General features: G+C 39.8%; 1 protein-coding gene across 1 annotated transcript; it reads left to right on the forward strand.

Moving 5' to 3' along the window:
* Positions 1 to 1109: 1109 nt before the first annotated feature.
* Positions 1110 to 11735, forward strand: acsl4b (acyl-CoA synthetase long chain family member 4b). Its single transcript, XM_067439139.1, has 15 exons — positions 1110 to 1231; positions 2848 to 3081; positions 3182 to 3359; positions 5078 to 5187; positions 5268 to 5406; positions 5509 to 5659; positions 6887 to 7010; positions 7307 to 7378; positions 7478 to 7617; positions 7772 to 7941; positions 8045 to 8119; positions 8244 to 8438; positions 8545 to 8659; positions 9586 to 9743; positions 10475 to 11735. The coding sequence occupies exons 2-15, from the start codon at positions 2851 to 2853 to the stop codon at positions 10630 to 10632; spliced, it is 2016 nt and encodes a 671-aa protein (XP_067295240.1). The 5' UTR covers positions 1110 to 1231; positions 2848 to 2850; the 3' UTR covers positions 10633 to 11735.
* The last annotated feature ends 58 nt before the right edge of the window (positions 11736 to 11793 follow it).

Here is an 11793-nt window from a genome sequence, read left to right on the forward strand (position 1 = left end):
GCAGCGGCCCGTTGCATAAACACAGCCATTATGTTAAGACTGTGTCTTAAGAACTAGTATGAAAAACTAGCAGTTAGTTACTAGTAATCGGTCTTACTTTTCAGTATCAAGTTAGGCCGATCTATGCTGGCCACAAATCTCACTTCTAAAACCAAACGGTCACAGAGCCCAACCTGTCCCGTGTTCTTTCACAAGGGCTTTCTATTGTGTTCGTATCTGTAATTTGAGCTTTAATTTTCAGCATGTGCTATTCTCTCCATTCAATTCAATTTTATTTATTTAGGGCTTTTAACAATAGTAAATGTCTCAAAGCAGCTGTACAAAGTAACATGCCTAAAAAAACCCAGTGAGCAAGATAATGGCAACAGTTTTGTCTAAAGTACTTAAATGTAACAAATACACCCAATGAAAAACCAAGGCTGAAAGAGGAAACATATCCTCTTCTGTTTGGCCTTAATAATACTTTGAAAGACTATACATAGAATCAGAACTGTACTTCTGCATGGACGGTTTACCTAATATTAGTAGTCCCAACCGTCTTCTTGGAAAGCAAACCAGCCCTGAAAGATGCGTTTAGATGTCCTGATAGCAAACAAACAGTCAATAACAGAGTTAAAACTAGAGGATGGCTTGTTGCGGGCATGGTGAGAACGTTCGGAGCCCATAATCATCTGTCAGTTATGTATTTATGAGGTCATAGTTAATGAACCTGCTACACCTGAGGGACATTTTAAGGTCAGGCTGAGTTGGCTGTTGTGTGACCCATGACCATAGACCCACAGTCCAGTGATTATTCAGAGTTTTTCACACAACAGTAAAAGTGTATCAGCTGAGTGGGTGTCTGACTAATAGAACTATGTGTTCTTCAAAGTTTGAGAAAGTTCTTAGCTCTGACGTGTGTGGTTGTGCAAGTGAGCTAAAGGAAAAACTCTTTGTCAAGACTATGTGTGTAAAGGAAACACCTCCTGAAATTCCCTCTGAAAACTCAGACGTAACCTCAGAACTTCCTCCTCGGTTCTGTCTTCTGATTGGCTGTGGTCAGCGGGTGGGCTCAAAACGAGGTTAACTGGAACAGTGACTTTACAAAAGACACCCAATCAGCCAAGAGAGCCAGAGACGGATACAGAGAGAGAGAGACAGAGAGAGAAAAGGGAAGCCCAAACCTCCTGTTGCAGTTGCCCGTCTGTCTGAAGAAGGAAAAGAAGAACTGCTGTGCACTGTTTATTTCTAGGTAAGATTTCAGCTTCATGTACACCTAGAATTCTTTTGCTTTGAGTTTCATCTTTATCTGAATGAAGATGGATTTCTTTTTCAGTTGTTTACAGTAATATTAAACTGTTTATCTGCAGTGATGATGTTTTTGAAGCGTGTAAACAAAGATTTTTCTGTATGAGGATTAATCTGAATATGTGAAACATTCATTGATTTAATTTTGTCTGATGGAAGTTTAATTTTTTTCTTTCATTTCTGTTTTCAGTCTTAGTATATTAACTCCTTGTCCCTTTCAAACCTTTTTTGTTGATTGGTTCAAATTAAACGTGAAGTATTATATATTTTACTTTAGAATTATAATATCTACCTGCACAACTGTATTTGATTGTTAACTGTAGTTTTTATTTTATAATCATGAAAATTGTTTTAGAATTTTGCTAAAACAAAATAACAAAACAAAATCCATTTGATAATGGAAGAATTACATCATTATAAATCATTTTTTGGTGTTTTAATTATTTACGCGTTAACCATCACATACTCATCATGAGCAATATTTATTAATCTTTATTAATGTTGAAAATACAATGTTCATTATTCATGTTAATTCAGCGTGCACATTTCTAAACATCTTAAAAGAAATATAAAAAATAACATATAGGCTACTGTAGACGTAGGCCTATACTAACAGGTAAAACCAGATTAAAGTGCTACTGTTATATTTTGTTATGAATATAAAAACAACTAAATACAAACGGACAAAACACTAACCCAACAAAGTGGTTCTCTGGTTCAGAGGGCTGCATCTGCTGTATGATGGCAGAAGATACAAGTGATATCACCATACAGGATGTGTGTTTGACAGTTAACTCAGTCTTCTTGGACAGTTTCTCCAGATGTTTAAGTGGGTCATCTGACTTCCTGAACACGCTGCCCGAATCCCTCCGAACTGTGATGTCATCAGTTTGGAAACAGTGGCATTCCTGGATAGTGTTACTCGTACTCGTGCTGGTGGAGCATGTGTGTGTTACAGTGTGTACACTTTATGATATGATCTGTTCCTTTGCAAGCAGCATATCTTCAATATACCATTCAAGTGAATCTTCTGGTTTTGGTGGTTTATAACAGTTCAAATATGAAAGTAAGATTAAACTGCTTAGTTGTGCAGTCTTTTTAATAAGACTAAAGAAAAGCCTCGATAATTGTGCAAAATTAAACAGCCATATACATCCACTTCAGTTTGATCGGATGTCTTTGTGTGTGTTTGTGCGTGTGTGTTGCACATACATAATAAATATTTAGTCTGCTAGTATACTGTTGGCAACAAACACGGATGTTTCTTCAGAGTTTGTGGTGATAGCATAGTTCCTAAATCAGCTATTCATTCACACGCACATGCATCTAAACCTTAGGCTACTTAGTCTTTCTCTTTTCCCTTTTCTGGTCTCTTTTCCTTTAACAACCCCATCTTATCGTTTATGTCTGGATGCCAAACAGGTCTTCTGAATCTTCCAGAGGTGTTCCGGTCTAATTCGTGGTGTAGGATACGTTTGACGTTTCTTATCATGTGTTGTGTTTTACTATTCGTGTGCTGATGTTCATATGGAATGATTGGTCTGTGTGTGTCGTGTGCAGGTCATGTTGCCTCAGTGTGAGAGAGCGCGGAGTGTAAGTGGACGTCCAGAAGGGCCGTATCGGGCGGTAGACAGCGTAGATGCTCTCGCTACACAGGACTTTGAGGGCGTAGACACGCTGGACAAACTTTTTGTTCATGCTGTGGAGAGATTCAGTCAATCACCCTGTCTGGGCACCAGAGAAGTCCTTAGTGAAGAAGAAGAAAAACAAGCCAATGGGAAGATCTTTAAGAAGGTAAATCCATCCAGTGATCCAGGTTTCAGTTCAATTGCGCACAGTCAATGTGTTGAGACGGCTGATATAGAAACGTATGTGTTTTTTTTTGTGTGTGTAGTTGGCCCTAGGAGAATACAGCTGGATGACCTATGAAGCAGTCAGCCAAGCTGTGGAATCTTTTGGCAGCGGTCTGGCAGCTTTGGGTCAACAGCCACGAAATACCATTGCCATCTTCTGTGAGACACGGGCAGAGTGGATGATCGCAGCACAGGCCTGCTTCAGACGCAACTTCCCATGTAATGCAATCTCAACAATTTTCCTTCAGTTTGAAAATTGAAATCGTACTATTTCATCATACTATTTCATATGTTTTACTTTATTTATTTTTGTCTTAGGAAAAATGTTTGAGTTTATATAACTTTTTGATTGACTTTAAACTGTTTTTATCACTGCACCTTTTCTGCTCATTCCAGACAGATTGTCTGTATGCAGTAAACCTTTCCTAACATAACAGCAGTTGCAATTTTTAACTCAAATCTGCAAGGCTGCAATCAACCTATTCCAGTTGTTATGCTGCTAGATGTTGCAAACTGGTATTTGTATGTTAATATACACACGATCAGGCATAACATTATGAACATCTTCCTAATGTAACAGAGGCCAGCTAGTAGTCACTGTGCAAGTAAACCTCACTCCTCTGACCTCAAGAGATGCTCTAGCGACTGATGCTAGAGGTTGCAGCCTTTAGCCTCCTTGTTAGAGCATCTGACTCATGCCGGCGGACCTAGGTTCGAGTCCCGCTTGCAGGAGGTGGTTCGAAGAGGAGGGGTTACATTGGTGCGGTGACCTGGATGGGAGTGAGGCTTAAGGGGGTGAGTGTAACAGAGGTCAGCTTGAAGTCACTGTGCAAGTAAACCTTACTCCTTTGACCTCAAGAGATGCTAGAGGTTGAATCATTTAGCCTCCTTGTTAGAGCATCCGACTCTCATGCTGGCGGATCTGTGTTCGAGACCCGCCTGGAGCGGGCGATTCGAACAGGAGGGATTACACTAACATTGTGTTGGTCCACCTTTTGCTGCCAAAACAGCCTTTTGCTGTTGTATCTGGCATCAAGATGTTAGCAGCAGATCCTTTAAGTCCTGTAAGTTGTGAGGTGGGGCTTCCATAGATCGGACTTGTTTGTTCAGCACATCCCACAGATGCTCGATTGGATTGAGATCTGGGGAATTTGGAGGCCAAGTTAACACCTCAAACTCGTTGTTGTGCTGCTCAAACCATTTCTGAACCATTTTTACTTTGTGCCAGGGCACATTATCCTGCTGAAAGAGGCCACAGCCACCAGGGAATACTGTTTCCATGAAAGATTGTACATGGTCTGCAACAATGCTTGAGTAGGTTTTACATGTCAAAGTAACATCCACATGGATGGCAGGACCCAAGGTTTCCCAGCAGAACATTTTCTAAGCCTCACACTGTCTCCGCTGGCTTGCCTTCTTCCCATAGTGCATCCTGGTGCCATGTGTTCCCCAGTTAAGCAACACACACACACACACACACACACACGCACACACCCAGCCATCCACGTGATGCAAAAGAAAAAGTGATTTATCAGACCTGGCCACCTTCTTCAACCTTCTTCCTAATGCTCACATCCTCATTGGCGCTTTCGGTGGTGGACGGGGTCATCATGGGCACCCTGGCTGCGATGCACTGTGCATTCTGACACCTTTCTATCAGAAGCAGCCTTGACTACTTGAGCAATCTGAGCTACAGTAGCTCCTCTGTTTGATCGGACCACACGGCCCAGCCTTCCATATCCGTGCCAGGGCAACCCTGGCAAAGCAACCTGTAAAAGAATAACTGAAATTACATTACATTTACAGAAAAATTTGTGATAATATAGTTTAGGTAACCTTTCATTTCATCTTTACTTTTATTTATTTGTCATGCACAACTTGTAAACATAACTGTATGGTATGTATGTATGTGTGTGTGTGTGTTTGTGTGTGTGCAGTGGTAACGCTGTATGCAACTCTGGGTGAAGATGCTGTAGCTTATGGGCTGAATCAGTGTGGAGCCACTCATCTCATCACCAGCACAGAACTGTTGCAGAGCAAACTTAAGGTACACAAACTCACAGAATTGCACGCATGTCGGTGCTTATCTGTATGGTTAGACTAACTTTACATTTCTCTTTCTCTCAGAATGTTTTGAGCGCACTCTCAGGTTTGCAGCATGTTATCTATGCAGGCAGTGGTGAAGTATGTCAGGCTGATTACCCACAGTCTCTCACCCTTCACAGCATGCAGGAAGTAATGGAGCTTGGAGCAAAGCCAGAGAACTGTGAGCAACATGCAAAACAATTAATTATGTAACCAAACTCTGTAACTGTAACTGTAACCGTTTAATAAGCTAAAACACTGACTCTCTCACTTTCTCTCTTAGTAAGTGTAGAGTATGAGAGGCCGACTCCGTCTGATCTTGCAGTGGTTATGTATACCAGTGGGTCTACAGGGCATCCTAAAGGGGTGAAGATGCAGCACAGTAATCTGATTGCAGGAATGGCTGGACAGTGCCAACGGATCCCAGGCCTGGGGTGAGAAACTTTGACACCAACACCAGTTCACTAGTTTGCGGACAGACAAATTTCTTCCAGCTTCAATCATGTTATGACTGGTTTTGACACACCAGTAGGGTAAAACTGAAGTCAAATACCTGGTTTCACAGACAGGGCTTAGATTAAGCCACAATTCGTCCTTATTTCAATTAGGGCATTTTAAGTAGCTTTTATAAATGTGCCTTAGAAAAAAATACTGGTGTGCATCTTGAGACAAACAATTATTTTTGAATTTGGTGCTTTCTAGACTAAGAAAAGACAGAAAATATGTTTTTGTCTCATGGGGATGAAAGACCTCAATTCCCAGAATGCTTCGCTGCCCTGTGAGGCCACTCCCAAAGCCACCGCTACTGAATCATTTTTACTTTCCCACCACCAAGTTCATCTTCATAAAGTCAATTCAGTTAGAGAACAGACACTACAATTAAAAACTGAACGTGTCTGTTCAATATATTGTGATTTGGCCGCTAAGGAAGTGTCAACACACACGCAGAAGGAGTCAGATTACACGCATCATGATGAGATGAATAAGCTCTCGTGATGAGAGCTGAGGTAAACGCATCCACGCTTGCAGCAGTAATTCTCAGCGCGTGTTCAGTCTGGCGCGTTTTAAGTTCATGCCTTTGGAAGATTAACTTTCATAGGAATTAATTTGACAAGATAAAATACTCACTTTGCTCTGTCGGCCGCACCGTTTCCATGAATGCCTGAGCCGAGCTGAGCTGTGAGTGCGACCCCATCCCCCATGTGCGAGTTGAAAACATGCGGAAATCTTTCTCTCTGCTAGCGTCTGGCCAAACATTTTACCAATGATATTTGCGTCACCGGAGTAATTTTTCCAGAAATAAGTCTCTTTCTAATAAGGGGATATGAGAGGGGGGAGCACGATCATTCGAATATACTCCAGGGTTTCTACAGATAGAAATCCATACGCTAATCGCTGAAGTAACCCTTTCATTTCATTTTAAGTTTTAGTAAATGTGCTTTTGTCCTTTTTGTAATTTCACTTTCGCTGTGATATATTTTATTTTATTTTTAGTAAATTTAGTACGTAGTTGTTATGGCAACATTTCTTAATTTTCATTTACATTTTTTATTCAGAATGTTTCATCTAATATTTATAATTTATTTAATTTTTTAGATTTATTTTCATTTTTGTTGACAATAATTTATTAACAATAATCACATTTCTGTTTGTATACACAGATCACAGGATTCATATATAGCTTATCTCCCATTGGCTCATGTACTGGAGCTGACAGCAGAAATGTCCTGTGTGTCACATGGCTGCAGGGTTGGATACTCCTCCCCACACACACTCACGGACCAGGTAACACACGCATTCGTCAATATGTGGTTTACGGGGACTCTCTAAAGGCGTAATGGTTTTTATACTGTACAAATTATATATTCTATCCCCTTACACTAACTCTACCCCTAAACGTTCTGCATTTTAAAAAAAAATCAAAAATACATTGTTTAGTATGCTTTTAAGCCATTTGGTTTACGAGGACACAGGAAGTGCCTTGCAAACCCTCATAAACCACATATACCTGTACACACACGCACGCTTTTCCTCTATAATACTATCCTCACTGTGTTGGACCTGTGCTCTTGTCTGTGCAGTCCAGTAAAATAAAGATCGGCGGTAAGGGAGATTGCTCCGTGCTCAAACCCACCCTGATAGCTGCAGTACCGGTGAGGTTTTCAAATTTTACTTTTCTTCAGGTGTTTTATTTATGTTCCCTTTTCTTTACCCTTTTCTTTACTTGTGTATGTCTGTTTGTGTGTGTGTAGGAGATCATGGATCGCATCTGCAAGAATGTTAATGGGAAGTTGAAGGAGATGTCAGTGGTTAAGAGGACTCTGTTTAATGTGGGATACAACTATAAACTGCAGCAGGTGTCACGAGGAGCTGATTCTCCAGTGTGTAACACGTGAGTTATATCTTAAATCTATCTTAAAAACAAACAAAAAAACACAAATATCATTGCTTAAGTCTCTGGGGGTCCAAATTGAGTGAACAATATAATTTTTTGGAGACAAGCTCTAAAATAAAATAAAAACCTCTGTCTTACATGTCATTTTTAGGTTGTTCTTCAAGTATGTGAATTTGCTGCTGGGTGGGTGTGTGCGGCGGATGTTGTGCGGAGGGGCTCCACTGTCTGCTTCCACACAGAGATTTATGAACGTGTGTTTCTGCCCCGTCGCTGTTGGTTATGGCCTTACAGAGACGTGTGGAGCAGGAACTATCTCCGAATGTTAGTGCGGGCACACTCATACAACTTGTGACATTTTTACTGGATGTTAAAGTGGCTGGATTCCTGTGCTGACATGTTCAGTCTTGTGTATTTTTGTTTGTAGTTTCTGATTACAGTACAGGACGAGTTGGAGCGCCTCTCATTTGCTCTGAAATAAAACTGCGAGACTGGCCTGAGGGTAAGACAGACACACACACACACACATGCAAACAACAACTACAGTTGAGGGTTCATTTTACATTCCTAACTCTCAAACTCTCTCTCTCTCTCTCTCTCTCTCTCTCTCTTTTTTTCATCATTAGGTGGATACACCAGTCAGGACAAGCCGCACCCACGGGGAGAGATTTTGATTGGTGGACCGAATGTTGCCGTGGGATACTATGGGCGTGAGGGGGAGGGAGAAAATGACAACTTCTGGGTGGATGATGCGGGGCAGCGCTGGTTTTGTACTGGAGATGTCGGGGAAGTTCATCCAGATGGTTGTTTGCAGATTGTGGGTGAGTAAGATCTGAATCATTTTACAGGGAAGATTTACACCAGAGAGACGTCAGCTGTTGGGTTACATCAACCATAACATGCCAATCATCCACTTCCTGTTCTCAGATCGTAAGAAGGACCTGGTAAAGCTGCAGGCAGGTGAATATGTGTCTCTGGGGAAGGTAGAAGCCGCCCTGAAAAACAGCCCCCTCATTGAGAACATCTGCGCCTATGCTAGCAGGTACGCCTGAACCTTACATCCCAGTTAAGCGCAAAACAATTACAAACAGCACAATATTCTCTAACTATTAAATAACCTGGATACACTTAATTTAGGCAAGCAGCCATATCACCCTGTAACCTGTAAGCCCACCCAAATCGCCCCCCCCCCCCCAATGGAGGCTAACGATTGGTGCGTGAAGGTCGCTGTGCGTTCTGTGTTTTTTTTTTCAGCTGGGCAAAGGAATTTAATTCTAATTTATTTTTATCTGACTCCCTTTTATTATGACCACAAAGTTAGGTTAGAATGCCAATTGGTTATTTTGTTGTTTATATGTAATAGTTAAACTACACATTTAATTATTCAGTTTAACCCTTTGTTGAAATTATAAACATTGGTGGTGGTTGAGAAGATTTCCCTATTCTATATTTAAAGTGCTTTCAGTACCCAGAAAAGCGCTATATAAATGTAACATAATATTATGTTATTGATATTATGTTATTATTAAGTTATTGCATGTGCGAAAGTCTAAAGTGGGGCTATGATCAGTTCATGAGAGCTAAGATCCCACTGAATGGTTTAATGAGTGCAGTTTTGTTGTCTGTAGTAACTGGAAAATGGGGAGGACAGGCTTATTACTGCAAGGCATGATAGTTTGGTATTAATTGACAGAATTTTGTCACTGCATGAAAATCACCATTTCACAGATTTGTATTTTAGAACTTTGGTATTTTAGAACAACTGGCCATACATAGCTTTTAATAGCTGTTGCTTCAAAGTTAACAGACATGGACCAAAAGCCACAAAACTCATGCTGAATCTTCTCAACTGAATCTATACAACCTAAACTTGTCATGAAAAAGCGAATGCAAGATACCATAATGCAGAATAAATCCACACATGCCATCAGATGAGTTCTAATACTGTCCTGTGCTATTTCCGTTCAGTGATCAGAACTACTTGATCAGCTTTGTAGTGCCCAATCAAAAGCAACTGACAGAGCTGGCAAAAAAGAAAGGGATAGAGGGCGAGCTGGAGGAGCTTTGTAACCACACCACAATGGAAGAGGAAGTGCTAAAAATCATCAAAGAGATTGCAGTAAAAAGTAAGCACATTTTTATATTATTATTATTTTTTTTACAATCCTTTTAATAGTTTGGTTTAGGTATTCTGCAGAAATCTACTGTTGTTTGTGTATATTTAAAATTGAAAAGTGTATTTTTTAGTGTTTTTTTCAACTATCCCAGCTTAAAGTCAGCATTAAACAAAAGTTGCATTAGTCTTTTCTTCCCAATTGTGATGTATATTTAAGTAAAATGGCTTCTCACACAAGAAAAAAAATGTAGGACGGAAATTTGCCCATTGGGAATTTGCCCATTGGGATTGTGGTTTGCTATTGCTGTGATGTCATGTGAGTGACAGGTTGCCCCGCCTTCACACCAGTAAACATGTCATCAGAGACGCGAAAAGATGCAAGAGGGAGATAGTTATTTTGATTAAAGAAAGAATAAACAAAAAGAAAGACAAAAAAAGAGAAAAAAAGATGGTCACGGATCAATCATTTATAATAAACACTGCAATATTGTATAAAAATAAGAATGGTCAATTTTGATTTCATGGTGACTAATATGCAGACTAATATGCAGAGTATGCGGAGTGGAGCTGTCTGTTTGCTGACTGAGTGCCACTAAGATTACACATTTTACCTTTAAACAGTGTTTGTTGTAAACTATTGAGATCTGTGGGTTTGATACTATAAAAAAGGCAAAGCCGTTTATGGTTTTTGTGTGTCTGTGTCTATATGTGTTAACTGTATAAACTTGTTTTTCGTACTAGACAAACTGGAAAAGTTTGAGGTTCCACAGAAGATCCGTTTAAGTTCTGAGATTTGGACTCCAGAAACAGGGCTGGTGACGGATGCCTTCAAACTAAAAAGAAAAGAGCTGAAAATGCATTATATAAAGGACATTGAGAGATTATATGGGACAAAATGATGCACATGCAACACTCATCTATAGGCTGATTTTCAATTGTCATTCTACGCTTCCTAGATTACTACCCCCCCAAAGTATACAGTCGTATATCACGTGGCATCAAGATCCAATTTGTCATCCAGTTTTGCTCCATACACTAGACATTATAAAAAGTATGCTAATTAGGATTCATCCATATGTGCATTTTTTGCCAATCCCATTGATCTCAGTAGAAACACCACTCTGCCTCCTGCTGGATATAGATGGCCATTACTTCTGAGAGTAATTACTGTGAGGAATAGCTTTATTTAATGGAAATAAAATATGCATGCAGTGATGTTAATATTGTTTTGTTTTTTACTTTAAAAAGGGCCTACGCTATGTTAAATATTCTGAGAAATGTTAAAAAATTGTGCCACCTTTACTTGAAAGTGTTATTGGGATGTAGCCTAAGTGATGAATGCCACATTTCTAGTTGCTAAGTTTGATTGTTTAGTCAATTGAACAAAAGCTGATTTATTCTTTTCTGATGGTGAGAGTGGTACCTGTCACTCAGGACCTGCAGAAATACAAATGGGAACTGTGTAAACTACACAATATAATGTGTGGGATGAGTTTATGTTTACATATGTATGGGAAGTAAGATTTTCCCCCTGTATACTAATGAGATAAAAAAAAAGAAATATTTTTTTTTCTTGATGTTTGTACATTTCATCTTTAGTTGTTCCGATGCGATGAGTGGGTTCCTGGCACCACATTGTGTGTGTGTGTGTGTGTGTGTGTGTGTGTGTGTGTGTGTGTGTGTGTGTGTGTGTGTGTGTGTGTGTGTGTGTGTGTGTGTGTGTGTGTGTGTGTGTGTGTGTGTGTGTGTGTGTGTTAAAGACAAAACTGGGAAGATTTTTTTCTGTTGTGCTATATTCCACAGTATAAACTTGTTCTCGCAATTCATTTGTTATTGGCCTGAACAAAGCAAACACCCTGTCCTTGCTTTTCAGTTTGTTTCTTGTCTGTGCTTGATTTAGTTTTTTTAATAAATAAATAAAAAAAATTAAAAAAGGTTGTATATTTAAATGCCTTACACATGATGTGAGTTTTGTAAAGTTTTTGTTTCCCCTGACTGGGCTGTTCTGATATCACTCAGTTTCTGTCAAAACACAAATCATTTGGCATCGATCTTACTCT

Source organism: Pseudorasbora parva, chromosome 3, assembly GCF_024679245.1.
Source record: "Pseudorasbora parva isolate DD20220531a chromosome 3, ASM2467924v1, whole genome shotgun sequence".
Lineage (NCBI taxonomy): Eukaryota > Metazoa > Chordata > Actinopteri > Cypriniformes > Gobionidae > Pseudorasbora > Pseudorasbora parva.

Coding starts and splice junctions, on each gene's coding strand:
- acsl4b (XM_067439139.1), top strand. CDS start 2,851: ATGTTGCCTCAGTGTGAGAGAGCGCGGAGTGTAAGTGGACGTCCAGAA. Junction 7,618..7,771: donor GATTCTCCAGTGTGTAACAC/GTGAGTTATATC, acceptor TGTCATTTTTAG/GTTGTTCTTCAAGTATGTGA. Junction 8,120..8,243: donor ACTGCGAGACTGGCCTGAGG/GTAAGACAGACA, acceptor TTTCATCATTAG/GTGGATACACCAGTCAGGAC.